Source organism: Hoplias malabaricus, chromosome 13, assembly GCF_029633855.1.
Source record: "Hoplias malabaricus isolate fHopMal1 chromosome 13, fHopMal1.hap1, whole genome shotgun sequence".
Taxonomy (NCBI): Eukaryota; Metazoa; Chordata; class Actinopteri; order Characiformes; family Erythrinidae; genus Hoplias; species Hoplias malabaricus.
Window position 1 is genome coordinate 38,348,516 of NC_089812.1, and position 22,957 is coordinate 38,371,472.

Consider the following 22,957-nt stretch of genomic DNA (forward strand, 5'->3'; position numbering starts at 1 on the left):
ATAAACAAAAACCAGAATGAGATGGTGTGGGAGGGAACTGCAACTTTATTGTATGTATTAATAGCTAGAAAGTAGCAAAAGTGAACAATACACTTTCAACAAACATGCTTTTGGCTGTATATATCCCATCATGCAATTCAAGCATGTTCATGTTTACATTAAACAAAAGAACAACTGTAAAAATATACACACAGTAAATACAGTTTTACTAAACATGTTAAACATAGTATAAAACAACATTTTTATTAAGGCACTTCAACTCCAAAATCTTTAATTAAATTAGTCCTCATCCACAAAATATAAAGATTCTCAGATTAATACCAGCAGAGAATCACCACTGACATTCCACCTGAGCCCCACTGAGCAGTTATTTCCACTCAATCAAGAGCACTATCGTCTCTCTGTGAATGATCTATAAACACCCCACTGAAGGCTACAGCTGTGCTTTATAAAAATGTAAGGACTCACTACAAATCCCTGACAAAACTGCATCGACACTAACATGAGCTCAAAATATGTGTATTGTAGCAGTCGATGATGATACACACATGTGGCTGTTTTGATTAAAGAAGTGGAGCTTCTGCAGAAAAGAGGTCATGTTGACAATTGTGAATGTTAAATGTGTTTTTTTAGGGCGGCTCTCTACAAAAAAACATTGCTCTTAAAACGCTGATCCCAAAACATAACCCACTCTTGCTCAGGGTATTCGGTCGTCTTTGAAAGCTCCTTTTATATCCAAGAATAAACAAGATGAGTTACAAATCAACAGTTTCTGGTCCTGATGAATTTCTCACACTCTACCAAGGGGTTCAGCGCTGAGGACTGTAGGCCTTTTCTATTCACAAAATACATGTGCTTTTAAAATAACACTATGGGCCCGTTCACGTGCATCTGGACATTTAAAAACACCTTTAACATACACTTTATATATAAATAATAATAACTTCACCACTATGAGGGTTCTGAAACTGAGGATGCACCTAGGCACAGAAGGCTGTCACAAATAAAGGGGACTCGTTTATTTACACTGACGACGTACACCTGCTGCTGAACTCACACTGGAGTACAAGGCTAACAAGACCCAGGAGAATGACCACGGGGACTTCAGTAGAAGCAAGTACTCTGATATTTTAGTTGCCTTTCATCAGCAGTGTCCCTCAGACTCAGAAGAGTTGGGTGAAGATTAAAAGGAAATTTTAACAGAAACAAACATGCGTGTATTCACCTGAAAAGTTGTTTTTTTCAAAAATGTCCAAACTGCAGGTCATTTTTATTTTTTTTTTAGAGAGAGTTAATTATGATAGAATGAAGAAAAATTCAACTTTGAGTACATAAAGATTTGCATAATTAAAAAAAATATTATCTGTAGTGATGGAATTTGACTGGGATTTGATATATATATATAATTTTTTTTAAAAATATCTGGATGCACGTGCACTGGGCCTAAGGTTTACATTCAGTTGATGAGAATTGTTGCCAACACTTTCGCTTCTTCAATCTTGTAACAGTTTACAGAAAACAGCATTTGTAGGCAGTAACAGATAAAAAAAAAAATAGTAGTTGTATAAAACTATACATAAAATATGTCTTCCCGTTCTGTTCTGGCACTTAGAGCCATTTCTTGATTTGTCAAAACACATGAAGGCACTTATCTGTATACATTTACTTTGGCTTGCGATTGATAGTTGCCACTGGAAGGTCATGCCGTAAGTTCTGACCACATGGGAGTACTCTCTCTCAGTGTCGTTACTTTTTGCCCTTATTAGACTTGTTCAGGATGTTGAGCAAAGACTCAGGCATCAGGTAAGGCTTCTCATTGCTCCCATCATTCCGCTCCAGGTCTTCCACTAGTAGAGATTCAGAACAGAAAAGAGGTGAGGAGCAAACATCAGGGATCAGTTTTATTGCCACCTTTTCATGACAATACAGTTCCCTCTCAAGAGTTCAACTTTTCATTAATTTATGTAGCTTTATGCCACTGACCATTCATTCTTCTGGAGGAACACGTAAGGAGATGAATGAAATCATTCAGAAACAAGTGATTACAAGAAACATTACAATTCCTCAACTATAATGTCTTTAAAAATCTTTTGCTTTGACAACTGTCAAAAAGTCAACATTAGAACAGCCATCCTTTGAAAACACAGTCTTAAAGTGAATGCAGATTTTTCACTTCAAATTCACAAGGGTTTCTCTACGTCCACTGAGAAGTAAATTAAACTACAGGTCTGAAAGGTAGAGCTGTTAACAGTGTGTTCTTAAAAAAACATTAGGCAAGCATTGCTTCATTTCTGATTAGACTTGAAACGTACGAGGCGTGATCTCTGACTTTTACACTCTATTACACAAAGGGTGAATAAGTAAGAAACTTAAAAGCACTTGCACCCAATTGTTCCGGCAAACTGTTTTAAACCAGTTCCATCCTGATACACCAAGGCTTTGTAACTAGTTTCTCAGGACAGAGAAGGATTTGAACATTTGAAGGACAACAAGAGTATGTAAGAGAAAGACTTTTTAATAGACAGATTTAAAAAAGGCACCATTCCAAACAGACAGAGAAAAGGAGGAGGAAGAAAATTCACAATGACGTGTTTGTTGTTAGGATGCAGATAGTTGGTGCATTTCAAGGCAAAGAGGCATTTTTGTCTGGGCTCAGGCCCAGAGATAAGGCTTATCATCTTGGGGGGGGGGGGGGTGCAGTCACTGCAATGTTATAAGAAGATTGCAAAAGTAAAATGAGATCCATTTAGTCAGTCCACAGCCATAATTATTCCAAACATAATGTGTAATTAAACGATATTCAAACTAATAAAGGCATACAAGTGATAACAGAGGCCATAACATTCAGAAAAAGAAAAAATAAATTAAACTTTGTCTTAACTGTGAGTTTGTAACAATTACAATTCTACAAAAACTAGTCTGATTTATGATACTTGTTATATTAAAACATAATTACATAATTACAAGGACCTTCGGAAGAAGTTGCACATTTCAAACTACTAAATAGTGCGATACACTTCATTTTCATTTATGCAGAACACATAGTTCAGCTGAGATTTATTCTTATGCTAATTCCTCAAGATTAATCACAAATCCCCCCAATCACATAGTGCTACAAACTGAGGGCGATGTCTAACACAAGCCTTCTCTGAGTCAAGTGAATCCAGACCCCGCTTCTTTTTGAACTGCTGCTAATGAAGTGTCACTAGACAACTTAATATTGCTTTGAGGAGAATGCTAGTCGCTAACAGATGGCTGTATTGGCTAGCACTGCCCATGTTATGGGGAAGATGGAGGGACTGTAACCACCCGGAGATAGCAAGGCCAACTGTGCTCCCATGCACGCACTTCGGCAGTCAACTACCAGATTGATGTAGCTGATTTTGTCTTCAGCGTCTGTGGTGAATCAAACAGAGCCTTGTGAAGTAAAGCTAATGTCAGTTACTAAATTAACTAGGGCTTGGGCCTTATCCTTGTTAGAATCTCTAACATTTCTACACAGCAAAAATGTCAGATTTATCTTTCTTGCATATGAACGTGTGTGTGGAAGATGTTTAATCTTAAATTAAAAAAAAAACAATACACTGTTTGTATGTCGCATGCTAACCTCACTAGCTGGCATGTACATTATATACACATTAAGGTCACAATAATAGCGCAAACATATATTTTCCTTATATGTGTTTAACACACACTCCTGTTCCTTTCCTTCATTCATCACCACACAAACAACATACAACTTTCACCAGTGGCAAGCACAATGTGGCAACAAAAGAGCTAAAGCTAATTTAAAGAGCTGTAAAAGGTACTTTTTAGCTGAATAACACATTTTTTGATTTTGAGGGGGTCCCACCCCAACCCTGTTTCAAAAAGTGACAAACAAAAAATTAAATGCTGGCCAACACCACCACCCGTGTCAATCTTTAAATCTAATGATCAATTAAGAAAAGAGAGAGATGATTTGCTGATCACCTATAATGTTGTAGCAGTTCTTACAAATAAAGACATCAGCCATTGGGTTATACCTGCGTTTTCAGTTCCTGCCTTCGTGTCAAAAACAAAATATTGCAAACAAAAGCATTTTTGAAGCTTGGTGCTAATGTGTGTTAGCTTCATTCTGTGGAATCCTTCCTGGTTTTCAGTGGGAGCTCCTCGTTCTGAGGCGAAGACGGAGACTGGGAGACGGGCTCCTCCGGGTTCAATGAGAGAATTTCATGCAGCGTGGAGGACATGTAATACGGCCGAGCTGCTGATCCATCATTACGCTCCAGGTCCTCACCTTATGTTTGTGTATGTATATACATGAAAATGGGATTGTGTGCGTGGGGGGGGGGGGGGGTAATTGATGTGATCATGCAGGTATATCGGAGTGAGGAAGATGATGGGAGGACCATTATTTTGGGGGAAGATCAATTGAATGGTAGTAATGTGAGATAAAATGGCCAGAGACGACGGGACAAGGAGGATTGTGAAGGGTAGAGAGAGGAGGAGACCAACAAGGAGAGGGAGAAAGAGAGAGAGAGAGGGAAAGATAGAATTAGTGAAAGAGTAAAGACACAATGCCAAAAGCCAGCAGAACACCATTTTAGTCTCATGAAGGTCGCACAGCTCACCAGGAAAGACCAAATGAAGTGTTAAGAACCCACATTTCAGAGCATGTATCTACACTGAGCATATTTAAAGCATTAAGATTGAAAACAGTCATTCACTGTGGGACACGAAATGATTATGAAAGCTATAACGTTTTTAAGGCATTTATGACTGAAGTACACTTGATTAGGAACACCTACTGTGTATTTAGGAACACCTACCCATTTTATCAGCTCTACTGACTGTACAGGAGCACTTTGTAGTTCTACAATTACAGACCAGTTTCTTTATCCCCATTTCACCCTGATATTCCAACTGTCAGGACCCCCACAGAACAGATAGGATTGGGTGGTGGATTATTCTCAGCGCTGCAGGGACATACTTTACTGATCCCAAAGGAAAATTCAAGGCATCCAGTAGCTGTTCCGCATACAAGAGTAATATATATAACAAAAATAAGACAACAAATATAGAACTATGTTTTACATATACAGGAGGTCCTCGGGTTACGTCAGTCCCGAGTTACAATGTTTCATGGTTACGACACATCGTAAACGTCGTAACGTGAAGTTTGTGTGTGGTGTGCGCGGCGAAAGAATACATGGTTACGGGCTCGGGACCGAGGAGGATAAGTGTTAGGAGGAGGATCAGTGCTTACAGTATGTTATTTACGTACAGTATGTACGTATGTTCCGACTTACACCGAAAATCGGTTTACGACGCGACGTAGGAATGGATCAACGTCGTAAGTCGAGGACCCCCTGTATTCAGCTCTATAGTGGCAACAAAAGTAGAAATATAGAACTGAATAAAACAGCAAGTAGAAGTATAAATATGAAATAGAAAATAAAATATAAAAAAATATTATTATAGGTATAGAACATTTTGTGTGTGTTATTGTGTGGCTTGTGCACTGGTGTTTAAGTATGTTGTGAGTGGATCAGACAAAGCAGCGCTCCTAGAGTGTCCACTCACTGTCCATTCTGTTACACACACAACTCATTGCTCCAGATGTAGCACTCCAGCAACGCTACTGTGTCTGATCCACTCATACCAGCATAACAAACACAAACATCACCACCACGCTACCACAGCGCTGAGAATGATCCACCACCCAATCATACTCGCTCTGTGGTGGTCCTGTGTGGGTCCTGACCATGAAATGGGAAGAAGGAAGAAGCAGCTGGACTACAGTCTAATTGCAGAACTACAAAGTGCTCCTGTATCAATGTACATTCTGGGTGTTATAAGGGGAAACAACCCCCAGATGAAAAAGAGTAAACATTATACAAAACACAAGCTTATGTAGATGCATCAGTCTCTTTGGATGGTAAATAAAATGGTTACATCTAAACCTTAAGTTCCTTGTTTATTCTCTAATGAATCATCCAACATCAAACCATTGTGAAAGACTGTTTACATCTCAACCACTGAGCTATGTAGAGTTTCCCCTTGTAACGTTAATAGTGTGTTAACGCACACCCACAAACAAACAATGGCATTCCATTAGCAGAAAACCAATAGCTATTATAAAAGCTGTACTGTGTACAAAAAAGTTTTATAAACATAGATGAAGCTTTAAAACCTAGTCCTCGATGGTTGAGCAATGGCTAGTTAACACTAACACACATTTTAAAAAGGCTCATACTCTAGTTTTAATGTCTTTCATCTAAGTTGTAATAGAAAAATATACATATCCAGGATTACAAGCTTTTCACGCTTCATTTCAGTGAGTTTGGATTAGTCCAAGGCTTTTATTTATTTTCAAATACGAAGCGCTCCAGTCCAGTTTTTTGTTTTAGTTTGTTTTTTAAAATAAAAAGTGAATAGTGACAGAGCTAAAAAATGAAATAAATTCTTCATTGTGATTGAGTAAAGTCTGTTTCCATAGGAAGTGTATAGTATGGAATAATAATTGTATCTGATACTTACAGAAGCAGAGGAAGAGTGTGTCCACACACATGGCGTACACACTGAAGAATCCGTGAGCTATAAAGTAAGAGCCCACCACAATTGTCTGTGAAAGGAAAACGCAGAATTAGAGGAATATCTGCAAATTAGTTTGTGTTGTATAAGCCTCACAAAACATAAACACCCCCAGAATTCCCTCTCAGGATCCTGCCGGTGCTTCCTGTTAGTTTCTAATCCTTAATGGGGTAGTTTTCCTGACTTGCACACATTCCTGTACTCCAACACCCAACTACTTCATGCAGCTTGTTTGGTAAATACAGGGGCTGGTTATACAATTAGAATATGATGAAAAAGTTGATTTATTTCAGTAATTCCATTCAAAAAGTGAGACGTGTGTATTATTCTCATTCATAACACACAGACTGATATATTTAAAGAGTTATCATCAAATATAATCATCAAATTAAAAGAAGTAAACACGAAATATATCAGTCTGTGTGAAAAGTTTCACTTCTTGAATGGAATTACTGAAATAAATCAACTTTTTCCTGATATTCTGATTTAATGACCAGCCCCTGTATGTGTTTGATGCACAAATAATATGAACTAACTGTGCCTTTATTGTAATGTAACTTTATAGAAATTTAATATGCTACAGTACTCCTACTCAAAATTTGCACCACTCCAGTTTTTGCCGAAAATCCCAGAGCACATTTGGCCTTGTGTCTATTGACAATCAAAATCTTTATTGTGCGGAGATTCAGATCCGCACATGATGTGCTTTTCTCTCACCAGAATAGGCACCCAGTAGTAGTGCAGATTGGGGACAAAATCCAACCTTTGTGTCCTCCCAGAGAAGAAGAAGAAGGAAATAATTCCTGGATGAAGAAAGAGAGAAGTAAACGAAAGCAGCACACATTTAAATAGTTATTTCTGGCAAAATACTTCTAATAAATTAATACGGTTCTTTATGAAAAAGGGAAACAAATCTACTTTGAAATGGTCAACATTTTATTCATTTATTGTATTTCCCTCTAAAGGAATGAAATTAAATGTAACATGTTCAAATGAATGGCATATTTATTCCAGAAGCAGTGAGAAGGATAAAATCGTCAAAAAGTCTAAATATCTAAATATCCACAATTCAAGATTGTTTCCCTTTAGCTCTTTAGAGTACTATAACCTGTTTTTTAACTGCAGACCAGTTTTTAGTCATCTAAATTATTACTCATATTTAGCAGACTAAACCGTTAAAATGACCACACCCATTAGCACAAACTGTAACGCCAGTAATTAGGACCTCTACTTAACTCTGCCCTCCATTGTCTTTTACTCACCCACAATTCCAACAATCAAGAGTTTTCCCAAGAACAGCAAAAAGTCGGTGACCTTATCCAGGACCGCCACCCTAAAAGAGCCGTGAAACAGAGCCATTAAAACAGAAACCTAATCACACTGTAACACAGGACCCTTGTTGGCCAGGCAGGTAATTCTGCCATGATGGACTTTACTCACCTAATCACGTTTCTCATCAAGAGGAAAAAGGCATCCCGGGCTGATGTGCAGAAGTTTTTACCGTATATCGCCACCTGTGGGAATACATACAGCTTCTAACTGCAGTTCTCACACCTACTTTTCACTAAGACACAAGGGATCACATGTAAGCAAATCAAAAAGGTTGTTCTGCTGTAATGTAGCGAAATGGCTAGAATGCTCTTGTATTAATATTGTTAACCACAAGGTGGCTCCTCTTGGCCTACAACCTACTCTTTGAAAAAGTCTTGCTTTGTGTGTTAATCTAGAATCTAATCCCAGTCGTCAGTGTGTACCTGAGAAACAACATATTACTTTATTATTATTATTCTTAAATGTATTACTGCTTGACTCGCTTTAATGGAGATGGAGCCAACTTTTTATATATATATATATATATATATATATATATATATATATATATATATATATATATATTTAGGAGGGGTCTTTAACATACACCAAATGTTGCTAATTACTTTGGGATTACAATGTAAAATGCTTCCAAGCTGGAGCATGTATGATGTTGTCACTAATCGTGACCAGGAATGATTGGGAAATCATCTTGCTATGAGGTTTATTTACATGACTAAAAAAATGTTTAAAAAAAAAAAAAACCTGGCATGTCCTAACTGTACAAGCAATAATACACTCAAAGTCCATGCTATAAAGGTAACATTAGCACTGTTCCCTCATGCCAAAGATCAGTACACCAGTGTCAAATGTCTCAGGTTATAGCCCAAAATTTCATTATTGCCATTCTTCCACAGTTCTGTTTACTGCAACTAGAACTGTAACTATGCCACATTATAAATGCCAAAATACCATGATGTAAGCGTTTCTGTTGAGGAACTTGATGAACTTCTCCAGGCACCAGAAGCAGCACTTGAGGCAGCAGAGGACAAATTTGGCAAATTTATTCTCTGCTCCTGTAGAGAGAACATGTAAACAAAAACACTCACTGTTTAAATTCAGGGAGTGTGGACAGTACATTTATGTTGGATACCAACTGACCGCTGGGTAAATGCTTCAGAAGTGGATGTACAGCCATGGGAAAAAACAAAGTATACCCTCCTTTAGACAACCAAAATAAACAAAAAAACAGTAAACGAGTAAAATAAACACAACCTATTTTTTAATAACACAAAAGACCAGCTTCAGCAATAGTAACTTCATCAGTAATGAGCTCATCAGTTTCAACATTTTTGAGAAATTTTGCCTACGTTTCTTTACAAAATGTATTCATTTTATTAACGTTTGAGGGCATTGTTTATGCACAGCCATGCACATCGTCAGACCTGTTCTCTTTAGCGCCCCCCACAATCTATAATTAACCAAACTGAAAAACCACTGTTGCAATAGCACTCTGCTAGCAGAGCAAACCTGATTATTGATGAACGTAAAGTAAGCCTGCTGAAAAAGCCAGTTAAAACGTTCATGCATTAAACCCTGCAGTATTTAGGGAAGACTGAATTGATGCTTACCACGCTGGTGGAACCAGCTTCCAAGCACCATCAGAGCAACAGAAACCCTCTCCGCATTCAAGAAATCCTTCAAGACCCAGCTCTTCCAAGAGTATCTCTTGCACTGAATGTCTTCCTTTAATGCACTTATTACTTCCTGCATATTGCACTCAATGTAAGGTACTTTGTATAAATCGTGCTGTAGTTTGAATGTTAGATCCTCTTTTGTAAGTCGCTTTGGATAAAAGCGTCTACCAAATGCATAAATGTAAAATGTTTAGGTTCTTTCCTGATGTTATGACGTATATTTTACAGATACCTGTATATAATATGTAATATATAAAGAGTCAATAGTTGATCACAACTCAGTTTAGTTTTTCTACCTGTAGACAGATATTCAAATTTGCTTCTATTTGCTGCTATGAGGCGATTATTTCTAGACCCCCCGTTTAAAGCTTAGCCTCCCTAATCATTAATCTCTAGTGACGGCCAGCACAGCATCTCAAATGAGGTTGAAGTCTGGATTTTGACTTGGAAATAACATTTCAACAACTGTTGATATCCTTTACCTGTTCTGTTACTGTTCATTTACATTTGTGCAAAAATGACTACCTATTAAATTCTGTTCTCTTATTTGTTGGATGACTGCCAAAGAAATAAGAAGAGCTAGGTCCTGAAGGATATAATCACTAGAAGATAGTAGAGAGCTAGGTTTTGGTTTGTTATGGGAAGCCAATACGGTCAAATAACCCGCTCCCGGAGTTTCTAGGTATCAGTAAGTCAAAACAGCACGGTGGTTCTAGTGTTAAGCATACACCTTGCAGACATCCTTGTACACGAACGCTTGGTCAGCGAGTGTTTTTATTTTATTTTATTTTTTTAGGGTTTTTTTTTTTGTATACAGTGTGTGGCACAGTGACAGCAGCAAACCATACACTTGTGAAGGACTACCCTGGCGGTCATTCACTATTCACACAGCTAAAGATATTGATTAGTTGATTAGAACAAGGCATAACTATCCAAAGTTTGGTTATTTCATTTGGTATACATTATAATTACACCCTTAGTCTATAGGTGATTCAAGTGTGGCAGTGCCAATGTCAAGCAACAATCTAATAAACCTACATATTTTAAAATGTAAATATAGCTCTTAAAGCACAAATGTTGTTATTCCTCATGCTTCCTTTAAATGGCTTTAAACAACTCAAAAATGACTTTGGTAAAATGTCTAAATCACATTTGGGTGAACTTTTCTTCTTTTTACTGCATGATATGCTGTTATCAACTTGGATCCGCTTCACTGGTCATGTCATGTATCTTATGCACACAAACCAGATGATCTGGCTTCTATATCTGGCTTGTTGGGCTATTGTGTTCATCTTTTGTAAATCATCTCTGATACAGAGGGATCAAAACTGACCCATGAAAACATGAATGTAGCGGCACAAACTCATTCATGCTTTGCCGCCATTTTCCTGCATGTCACTGATGTAGGTTTTCAACCATTACCACTGGGTTGTTTTCACTGCATGGGCAACTGGATCAGGGGTCACACAATGAGATGTTAAATAGTCAAGTGAATTTCGGTGTGGAGGGACAAAAAATTAAAGGGTAAACGCAGGACTTTATCAGCTAATGTCTGTGGGGCTGTGTATCATACTCTTATGCATTTTTATACATAACAATATCACAATGTTATGTAGTAACAAAAACACAAATATACCTACAACCAAACATGCCTTGGCTAATCTACTCACAGAGTTCATTAGAGAAAAATGAGTTCAGTTCAATTGTCCACGCTACTCCTTCAAAAGAATGCAGGATTTGCAGATATGTATTTTTTAAATTTACCTTTCAGTTTATGGTCCAAATACTCCAACTGAACCCTGATAACCTGAACGATTGCCAAGAGGAGAGAGCCGAATGCAAGAGAACCTGTGTGATATCTTCACACACACACACACCCAAAGTGCATAAACAGTTAATTCAACATGACAAATGGATTCCACACAAGAAACAAAACAGGTCTGTCAGCCAACACAAGCGTAAAACCAACCAAACTGAATCCATACTTGAGTGCATACCTGAGAGCTCTGCCAAGGGAGGCAAACACTGGGCAATCGGGCATATCCTTAGACTTGTTGAATGCCCAATAGTACGACGCAAAGGCCCCTGCCAAGGTCATCTGACCTAAGGCTGTTACAAAGTTGGCACACCAGAAGAAGAGGAAGATGTTGTAGAACTGGAGGAAGATGAGGTACTTGTGGTATGGGGTTTCTCCACCGTAGAAAGTAAAAAGGCACTGCGACTCTGGGCAGTCCTTCTTGTCATCACTTTCTGAGTAATTCTGAAATAGCCAAAAAAAAAACAAGACCTTTTGAACTACTTCCGACTACATTTAGATTAAAATATAAGATTTCAGAAATTAAAAGTGCAGTAAAAGGAAAAGTATGCTCTCAGTTTTGGTAGATTCCTTGTATTTTGGTAGATTCCTTGTAGATTCATTGATCTTGTAATTGCCCCTTCAGCTCAACGCAACCGTTAATTACGCAGCCAGTCAAACCGAGTAATCATCCATGTCCAAAGAAAAACTTATCTTCAAAATAGTAACTTTATAAAAGAAGGAAAACTCCTGAGCTTTCAATGGAAGTCCATGTAAAATTTTCTATTGCATAAAGCATTTCTATTGGTCCATTTCTCATGAAATTTTCACACAAAATGAAGGACAGCTGCTGTGTTCAAATAATGTAGGATTATATTTTGATTTAAAAACAAATTAATTTAATGCTATTTAATTAGCATTCAATTTATTTAATGCTATTCATTACTAATTATGGTATGCATGCATGTGTCATTACACTCACCCCAGGAAAGCACGTTTTGTTTTCATGAATGCATTCCTGTTTTCCCTCGTTGAACACTTTGTACACGGCCTCATTAGATGTTGAGAGGAAGCTGAACAAGTTAAGGGCTAACATCACAATTTCTGATCATTTCATAACAATAACATAATAATTAATGTTACTAATCACTGCCCTGCCCTAGTTCCTGTCATTGTTTACAAAACGTAATAAAAATAAATAAATAACCACCTCAGAAAACAATGCAATCTGAAATAAAACAAGCTGGATTTAAAACAAGCTATTTATAAGCCAGCGCAAAAAAAAAAATATCACGTTTAGTGCTGCATTTAAACTGGTTTGTACAGAGCCAAGTATATCCCCATTTTATTTCTACGCTAATTTGCTAGTTATAAAGCTAATACCAACCCCGTTTAGAAAAAAAAGGTTAGTTATTGAACAGTTTGCATTTACTCTTTGGAAAAATAAACTGCGTTGCAAATTGGGTCATAAACCTAGCCCAGTTTAAACCTTGTGTGCTTCTACTGGAAAATCTGTTGCTCTTTCCTCACAATTTCTTGCAATTGGGTACTTTTTGTGACATTCCACTACGTATTTCAACAAGCGCATGTTAAAATCATTATTAAATTCACAGTAGGACAGACGCAAACCACTTGTAACAATGCACTGTCAAATGCAAAGATTAATCAGACGCATGTTTAGCACATCTTCCATAGTTCAAAAAATAATTAACAACAATGAACAGAACTCTAGAAGCACTTGCAGCACATGACCAACAACATCAGGATACACCGCTGTGATGGCCCAGTACGCAATGACCACGGCCAGCAGGACAAAGGTAAACAGGGGATAAAACAGTGATGACATCACATGACCGATGGCCCTGTAAGTGAGTGAAAAGAGCAGCTTTATATACCTTCATATATCTGTTATCACAGATCTGACATAATCAGACCTGACCTTAACAAATCAAAATAATCCTTAGGAAAAGTTAGAGTTCAATACTGAGGCATGATTTCAAAACATTTTCAAAGTTTATTTCCATGGCTTTTTGAGCAAATTATACTTAACAAGGATTTCCTTTTATAAATAAATGTGTTAATTGAAGAAAACTACAAACTGAAAATATAAGCTTTTGATGTGTCCAAAATTGAAAAACACAGCCTTTAATATTTAAATTATTCTGAATAAACTGGAAATATGTACAACAGAATGACAACAACATTTAAAATGATTTATATTAGGGCCGATACGATAACCGATAATTACCACCTTGGAGTAGCCGATATTTACACCGATATTTTTTTAATTAAAGCAAATTCACTTTGGATTAAAATAAAACAAATTCTTTTTTTAGTATTTGTATATTTCTGTACTTTTTAATGTTACCTTTTAAGTTTATTCGTTATAGTTCATTTATATTTATACAGTCAGGGCACTACACCACACCACATACCTGCTGGCCTCTGCGATGAGAGCAATGGCGATTCTGATCCTGTTTCTGATAAATATAAGGAGTACGATGACCACCAACTCCACTATGGCCAAAATGATTACTGTACAGTGAAACAGAGAAGGACACTCAGTGCTCCAGTATTTGATTTGCAAATGCTGTGGTCTAGGCAAATATCCAAAATTCTTACTTACAAGAAAGGAAATATTCTTAAATTTTAATGCACATATCATATAATAGGATATTCTATCCTCTCTGGGGGTCTACTTTTTAATGTCCTTTGGAACATCAAGGAGGTAACAATTTCAGCATACTTTAATGTCACTTTAGGACAACCTGTCCAGTTCCTTGTGAAGAAAATCAAGAATCCCAGCTCTGTGATACTCACTGAAGGCCAACCAGGTCTGTCTGATTTTAAAATACACTTTCAAGTCCATCTGGAAGCCCAGTTCCTTGAGGGTGATGTTTGACTTTTCCTCATTCTTCAGGTTACTATACACAACACTACAGTGGATTATACCTGTTTATAACAATGCAGAGGAAGAACCACATGAACAAAAAACAGCAGAATGACTGACATAAGCCAACTTAACATTCATTCATTATCTGTAACCACTTATCCAATTCAGGGTCGCGGTGGGTCCAGAGCCTACCTGGAATCAATGGGCGCCAGTCCTTCACAGGGCAACACACACACACACACACACATCCACTCCTACGGACACTTTGAGTCGCCAATCCACCTACCAACGTGTGTTTTTGGACTGTGGGAGGAAACCGGAGCACCCGGAGGAAACCCACGCAGACACAGGGAGAACACACCACACTCCTCACAGACAGTCACCTGGAGCGGGAATCGAACCCACGACCTCCAGGTCCCTGGAGCTGTGTGACTGCGACACTAACCTGCTGCGCCACCGTGCCGCCCCCAACTTAACACGCAAAGTGATAATCTGTTAATAAACCTACTCATATCTTAATTGGAATTTAACATTTCCAAGTACATACCTTCCAGTACATGTACACTATACATCCCAGTAATCTGACTGAGTTCAATCTGATTACAATGTCTATGTGAATAAACAAGAGTAATCCTTTAAATAATCTGTTAAATAGATGAATAATGACCAAGTAAATGCCTGTATCCGTTTACATACTCCATATGGAAAGTTTATGTACATTTTGCTCATGAGAAAAATGTGGTACAAGACCATAGTAACACACATTATTGCAATGGGTGCTGTAATAGTGTGGTCTACGGGGCGGGGGGGTGGGGTTGGGATAACCTTTCATCAATTCGCATAAAATCATGAATGACTGCCATTTCATAAAGAAACTCTGCTTACACTTATCTGTGAATTCACAGAATGTCACTGAGGTGAATGAAGTTTTATAAATATATTCCATAGGAAGGAAAGCTTAATTTTTCAAAGCTGAACACACAGAAGAAATAACTGCTCATTAGCTGATGTTAGTGCCTGACATGAAAAAAGAACTCCAGAAAACCCACAGATTCTGTTTAACATGAAAAACCTTCAAATTTTAAAGTTCCCTGATGGTGTAAAGAATCTAGTTAAGCATAAGGTATCTTTTAGCAAATGTAGCATTGCTAACAATGTAAAAGAAGGAAATAACAGTGCACTAATATTCACCCAAATACTACAAACTAAACCAAATAAAAACTGTAACGAACACATTCATTTTCACTCTAAATCTTTGCTTCATGACATGTTCATTTTCTGCACCAGACTGTCACAGAAAACCCATTAAAAAAAAAAGATCGTTATAAATCTTAGATGCTCTGTACCATATCCAAGGACCACGATGACCAGGACAATCATGACCCAGACCATGACGCCAGCCAGGAACCTCAGCAGCACAACGAAGATCAGACTCAGGACCATGGCAATAACAAGACCTCTGTGAAAACAGTATGAAGAACAACAAAAACTAAAAATCATTCACTGCTTCACCAAAATATAAACCTTACACATAATCAGGATAATTGCACAAATATGAAACTACAGTAACCTGGCTAAATACAGGCCTGTGTTACTTCAGGATTTAAAGACATGTTGTATTCTTATACAAGCAACGTGTGACTTACAGGATGATCCAATGCCACGACTGCGTGTAATCCTCAAAGATCTTCACGACCACCAGTCTAGCCTCGCTCACTATTGTGGCATTCCTGTCGATATCAAAAGTGCATTTTGATCAAAGCTGTGCCATACTTTTTCCTCTGATTATATTATAATCATCAGGTAATCCCAATATCTTAGATTTAGCAAATAAAGTGTAATGGTGTATTAAAATACATAGAAATGTGTTCTGTGTGCACTGCAAAAAATGAAATCTAAGCAAGTAAAATTTACTTAAATCTAGTCTAAATATCTAGTGTTACTCATTTGGAAATTGTTGTAAGAATTTATTAAGGTTATTCAACTTATTTCTAACATATTTTTACCTGTTTTAAGTCATTTTATCAACAGAAAGTGTCTTATTCCAGCGGCAGATATTTTTTCTTAATTCAAGAATTAACATAAAATGATGCTTAAAAGAAGCAAAAATATCTGCCGATGGAATAAGACCCTTTCTGTAGATAAAATGATTTAAAACAGGTAAAAATCTGTGAGAAATAAGTTGAATAATTATATTCTTACGACAATTTCCAAATGAGTAACACTAGATATTTAGACTAGATTTAAGTACATTTTACCTGCTTAGATTTCATTTTTTGCAGTGTGGAGGGCATTTCTTTATTTTCTATATACAACATTGTATATGTTAAACTAATTAAAGATTAGACCAGTGGTTCCCAAAATGTTTCTGCTGTGCCTCTCTTCTAGAAAAGAATCTGTGAGAGCACTTATATGTGATGAAGCAGACGTCAAACCAAAGCCTGGGATATCTGTCAAAAAGATCTAGTTACAGGCACTCAGTCGTACCACAGACAGTAGTGACTGGTGGAGTGAGATTAGGTTGCCTGCAAATGTTAGAACTAGTGGAAAGTGAACAAAATACTGCTGCCCAAAAATCAACACTGATTTTACCCTGCGATCTATTTAAAGGAGACAGGGTGTTGTTTTATTGCGAATGTGAGTGTGTGTGAACTCACCCTACTGCAGGCAATAGGTCACTAGCCTTTCTGTTTTTGCTCTCATCATCAACAAATGTGGTTTGATTTCCTACAGTGAAGATATTATTCTCCTTTACACCAAGGGCTGGGAAACACCTGCGTGTGACTTTGAGGGGGATAAAGAAAAACAATGACGTAAAACAGTTATAACAAGCAATGAAAAGACACAAATGCTGATCTATGTAAGTGGATAAGGGCTAAATCTATTACAAATTACAAAGGCTTACATGGTTTGCTAGCGATGAGCATTCCAGGACACAGTTGGTCTTTCAGTATCTGTTGGGGTGGCTGTAACGTTTTAAAAATGAAAAAACATGCAAATTAATACAGCAAAAATCTCGAATAAAGGAGGGAGGAACAAGCCCACCCCACCCAACTTACCTTGCCAGCTATGTCTTTTTTACAGAATTTCGTGTAGCTCTTCCACTTTTCGGCATTACTGTAGGCAGTCATCAAGGTGATGGAGGTACTGGGACATTCCTCCACACAAATCTACCAGAGAAGAGAGAAAAATTCAGGCCTAGAGAATGGGTAATGCCTTGTCTTGGACCAAGTTACCGTTAACAATGAATCGCTCATTCTCTTAAGTCCAAGCTTATTTACTTTTTCAGGGTTTTTTTTTTATATTCTCACCAACAAAAACAAATCAACACTACAATTGCTACGATATTTTTGAACACAACCATTTGAGTTTGGAGGGCTTGTGTAAGCAAGTGTATATAATATACCCATAATACTTATTTTTTTTAGAAGAGGGCGTGTCCACAAACCTTTGGCCATGGACTGTATATAGAAGGCCAAGATGGTGCAGACTAGAACAGTGCAACCACAAGGTTAAATATACAATGTTTAATCTCGCATAACACCTAAAAATAAAATAATAAATAATAGTAGAGAGCTCAGTGGGAGGCTATCAACAGGTAAAGTGGAAAACTGAAAGAAGGGCGATAGAAAGAGGGCAGAGTGTGGACACGTACCTGAGTTGTAGGACACTGAAACGCCACAAGGACCATTGGACTGGCACACTTCAGGATGTTGTAATAGAACAAGTAGGGTTTGTTCCTGAAATTAATTTATTAAAAAAAAAAAAAAAAAAAGCCCTCAATTAGACCTTGAGATTTGCAGGAAACATCATATGCTTCAAAATCTTTCATGTTTCTGAGTTTTTTTTTTGTTTTTTTTTTTTTAATAAACATAGTACATTCCATAACACAGAGTGATATAGTGGGCGTGCTTTTTCTTATTTCAGTTACAGCTGCGTTGTATGTCACTGGCCTATAACCCAAACAATACTTTGACCAGTTCACTGATATATTGATCCAACCTCAATACTGTTGAAATTTTCACCTATTGTCCTTAAAGCCTTAAAATCTTGAAAACTTAAAGGCTAAGCAGCAGCAGTTCTATGAAAGTGTCAAATAAATCCAGTGGAGTTTGAGTTCCTAACTTGTGTTTATTGATCGTCAGAAAACATGTTATTTCTTACTAATTGAAGGAATAAGGTTTAAAAGACCGTTGGTCCCCCCCCCCCCCAGCGGTGTTGGGAAACTCTAATAGGCGTCTTGCCTGTGACGTAGATGGTGGACAACACTCTAGAAGCTGCACTTAATTTAATGCAGAATGAGGAAAAGGTGTGTTGTTTTTGGCTGCAATCATTCAATGTACAGTGGGACATCTGTGAACAAATGGCCCAAAGATCCCAAAATATCCAGAAAATGGACTAAATTTGTCCACTTTAAACGGGCACTTTGGAAAGGACCATCCGCTCACTCCGTTATCTGTAGCTCATTTCACTGGTGCTTTTCCAACACTATGGGCATGTAAGGACACCAACGAAAGGTGTTGAAGAGCCTCTGTAACATGGAGGTAAACAGGGTAAGGACACTCACTTCGCCTGTTTTAGTTGGTGTTAGTTAACGTTAGCTTGACTCGCTAAACTTGGTGTCTCAGATTATACTCGGCTACGTAGCTGCATTACGGAGGTTTATAGTGTCGGATGAATTCGAGTTCGACTTCGATCACATTTACAAGAATAACGGTACCTCTACATTTGAGTTTAGCTTATTGCTAGGCTATTGTCATGAATAATGTTGGTTATTTAGCTAGATACTGTCATAACAGTCAGTCATAACGGTGTTTTACCGCGGCGTTGTTCAGCTGTTGTCCACCAGTGACGTCACGGTCGCGTTCAAGAATTTCCGTAGGGAGCTCGGGTTTTTCCGTCAGTTTAATAAAATTGTCAGTTTTAAAGCAAATTAAGCTGCTATTTTCATTTTAATTCATACTTATATCTGTCAGTAACTACAATAATGTGAAATATTCTAAAGCCATTTCCCAGTCTCCTTTTGATGAGGCACACCTACAGAGAACTCCCTCTTTCAATGTTTACAGCTTGCCACTTCTTACAGTCAAGAAGCAAGTAACTATGTTTCAGTTGTATGACTGAGGTTCTCCAAAAGTACTTTTAATAACTCACGATACTTTTCTTATAACTGCTTCTTCATGCATTTCTTGCCATGCATTACTCATTGTAGGAGGATCTGAAACCATTCACTGTCAAACTTATTTCGACGGCAAGAAATTCGACGGCATTTTCGACGGCAAGAAATTCACTTACTCCAGAGGAGTTCCAACTTGCCCACAGAATTGTCCTTCACTGTCTGTGGGGTAGATGACTTTCCTGGGGTCGCCCTGAGACCATGCTGAGGAGGAGCAAAATGAAACATGAGCAGTGACTACGCTGTTCAGCCTCAAAAAAAAACACACCATTCTTACACTGGCTTTACACCAGCTTTTCTGTTTAGTGTTCAGACAGAATGTTTAAAAAAAAATTATTAAAAATCTATTTCTATAGTGTTTAAGGTGGAAATTAAAGAAAGAAGCCTTGTGCATTAAAAAAAAAGTTACATTTAATCACTATATATCATGAAATTCATAGAACAAAACATGTATAAATTGAATGATTCAAGCATAAATTAAATAAATGAATATGTGTTTGGATATAAAGCAGGAAACCATGGTAGAGTTAATCAATTATAAACTTCCTATAAATTAGGATTTGTTTTATTGAGCTTCACTGTGCACCTAGCACCTTTTGCCAACAGTGTGGTTTCAGTTCGCTAACTTAGGTTTGTCAGTTGTGTGCCTTTTGTAAAAAGATCCATTTCCTCTTTAATTTCACTCAAAAGAGCAAGTCACAGTTCAACAAAGGTTTTCCCCTCAACTCTTAGCATACACAACACAACAGAGTCAAATTCTAAAACTTAGAGTCACTTAACTATGAGTAAGAGAGGTTCCAGGAGGGCGCTTCCTTAGCAAGATTTCTCAGATTAGCCAAAAAACTATACTCCAAAGTCAAGCGTGTACCAGACAAAAGTGCCATAGGACAATTCTAACAGACATCTTTGAGCTTAGGTGGTCTGATTTGTGAAATGCTACCAGACTAATTAGTGCTTTGACGTACACACAAAGCGAGGATCAACACATGGTTGAGATATGCTGATATGTACTGATCTACTGATCTGAAATTACTAAAACCCCAGGATACTGCCTGTGGTTTTTATTCCTTGATGGCAATTTACTGGGGTCAAAAACACTTACAAAAGCAATAAACATTAAAAACACACCTACAATTAACACATACATATTTTTACACATACAATCCATTAAACTTGGGTGGGACACTTCTACAGCCAAGATTAGTTGCTAGTCATTTTATGTGGGTGAGAGATTTCTGAAAATGACTGTTTAATATGAGGAACTTTTCAGGAATATCCAGATGCATATGAACAAGGCCTTCTGCTGTTTTTGACTGTGCTCACAATTCATGATTTGAAATGCTGTAACATCCAGCAGGCAGTAAACACATGCACTCATTTAAAAAAAAAGAGCTGAGGTAATTTTTTAATTTTTATTATTTGTTTATTTATCTATTTATTACTTGTTTTTAATTTAGCTGTGTTTGGACAAAGCCATGACATAAAAGGTAGTCATTCTAACAGCTCATTCTCAAACTATGCTCACACTCCCCAGGACACTAACTCCCTCTTTCTCACTGTGGAATGCCAAAACAGTCCAGAGAAACGCCCGAGCCTAGATATCATGAAGATGTAGTAAGGCAGATATGCAGTGTGCTTGCAGCATTACTGACAGAGGAAATGTGTGATCACACGTGACAAGGTGTGAGTTTCCTTTAAGAAAAACTGTGTGTATTTTCCTGTACCATAAACACAAAGTAGGGTTCAGATTATTATAAGTACATAGTGCAAATTTAACATCTGTAATGGCACAAGTGTGTATCAGTGATGCACAAACATGAACTACACTGTTCAAAAAGCCTTGAACCTAATAAATGTAAAATGATTTGTTTTAACCTGTGCTCCAGTTAGCAACCATTTTTCAAACAGCAGTAACACTCCATGTCAGTACAGTATACACATAGCATACAGTATACACACTTACCAAGTATTCCCACGGCAACATAGCCAACAATGGCCACAACAAAAATAATACAGCAGATGATATCTGTGCAGCCTCTGTAATAAGAAACATAGACAGGTTTCTGTAAAATCAAGCGTACCACAAGCCTCACCAATATCTCTAATAATAATAATAATACTACAATACTTTTGAATAAGAAACATTTGTTTACCTATTTTGAATGGGCCCTTTGAAGCTCGGGTCATATTTCCTGGGTTCGCCTGTGCAAACAAACAAAAAAAGAGGATCAAACTGAGATACGCACACATCTTCAAGAGTGCCAACTCTGCAAGCTACTCAAAATACTACATCACTTAGAAATGTAACAAACACACACATCTACATAGAGCAATATACAGTACAGGTTACATGAGTAAGTAAGTAATATTCTGACACTCTTATTTATATTAATCAAAAGAGCCAAAACATACTATTAAAAAAAATAAGACTATTAAATAAGCAAATATATTTACATCGTAAGGATGTGGACACTTTGGTGAAGAACTGAAAGCATCAGTTACCAAGTTTTGTCTTTTGTTCGTTTGCAATATTTTAGGCTAAAATAAGTTAAGCAATGTAACTGTATCTTGTTCCCTGTTTTCTTAGTCAGTTGTTTTTAGAGCAGCTTGTGGGATTTTGAGTTATTTCGAAATTGCTGATTTAAAAAAAAACAAAAATTTGTGGTGGTGTACTGAGATTTTTCTGTTGAACTGTGTTAGATCTGATACATTTTAGGAATCGGGTTCAACATTAGGTCATTCACTCAGATGGACCGGGCTGATGCACATACCGACCAGACTGCAGTCCGCATCTTGGGCTGGATTATGAACCCTCTCTAATGTAACATCACAAATAATGAATCAGTTCAATAACAATGTTTCTCAACTTAAAATAGAAAAGAATCAGGGGGTTTCAAACTCTACAGAACATATCTTTTATGTTTCTTTAAAAGATTCAGAGATCCTTACCAATAAACTTTGCAAATATAGAAATTATAAACTAAATATTGTTCAGTAAAATGTAATATTTCTTGTTTGCGAACGGTAACTTTATCTGATGTGACATTTGGCAATGGAAATACTAAATGAAGGTGGAGTCAAATGGATCTGAAGCATGGCTCAGAAGGGAGTTTATAATGAGTGCTTTAGCAGTGCAGACATGCCCAGAAAATATATACACATTCTGCAACACGCTACTTTTCCAGCTACAATCACCTCTCCCATACAACCATGGGGACCAAAGTAACACACCTTGACCACAGGCTACAATGTTCCTCAGCTATTTGTCCTAAAAGGTTTGTTAACATCAGTGAAGTACCTGCTCATTACATTGTGTAATGGGTTCATTTTACTTATTTTAGTACATCTTTACAATTTTGTATCAATTACTGTTTCATGTCCTAAAATCTACTGAACCACCACCCCCATATTGTAAAGGCCAAGAGCAGCAACCCCAGAGAGCATGCATTAACGGTGCCAGTGGGGTTACGTACATCCTTAGTCACCAGGGAGGCCAGTGTGGTTTTACG

At 37.3% G+C, this 22,957-nt stretch overlaps 1 protein-coding gene and 1 long non-coding RNA gene across 3 annotated transcripts in view; one reads left to right on the forward strand and one right to left on the reverse strand.

Annotated features, from left to right (window-relative positions):
- LOC136664690 (uncharacterized) overlaps window positions 1-4,277 on the forward strand; it is a 32,027-nt gene extending 27,750 nt beyond the window's left edge. The window contains exon 5 of the long non-coding RNA XR_010795169.1: window positions 4,143-4,277. This is a non-coding gene — a long non-coding RNA (uncharacterized lncRNA). The remainder of the gene's footprint in view (window positions 1-4,142) is intronic.
- Window positions 31-22,957, reverse strand: part of LOC136664687 (choline transporter-like protein 2) — a 28,598-nt gene continuing 5,671 nt past the window's right edge. Inside the window, exons 2-22 of one of the 2 annotated variants that reach the window (XM_066642040.1) lie at window positions 21,602-21,650; window positions 21,412-21,485; window positions 19,568-19,652; window positions 17,928-18,012; window positions 17,332-17,442; window positions 17,178-17,238; window positions 16,930-17,056; window positions 15,919-16,002; window positions 15,619-15,731; window positions 14,200-14,331; window positions 13,815-13,914; window positions 13,149-13,241; window positions 12,362-12,452; window positions 11,582-11,844; window positions 11,349-11,443; window positions 8,860-8,963; window positions 8,017-8,090; window positions 7,839-7,909; window positions 7,294-7,379; window positions 6,523-6,607; window positions 31-1,847 (exon numbers count right to left, since the gene is read on the reverse strand). In XM_066642040.1, the coding sequence (XP_066498137.1) occupies window positions 1,747-1,847; window positions 6,523-6,607; window positions 7,294-7,379; window positions 7,839-7,909; window positions 8,017-8,090; window positions 8,860-8,963; window positions 11,349-11,443; window positions 11,582-11,844; window positions 12,362-12,452; window positions 13,149-13,241; window positions 13,815-13,914; window positions 14,200-14,331; window positions 15,619-15,731; window positions 15,919-16,002; window positions 16,930-17,056; window positions 17,178-17,238; window positions 17,332-17,442; window positions 17,928-18,012; window positions 19,568-19,652; window positions 21,412-21,485; window positions 21,602-21,650 (2,084 nt within the window). In that variant the 3' untranslated portion in view covers window positions 31-1,746. The other variant, XM_066642039.1, reaches the window with a different exon arrangement.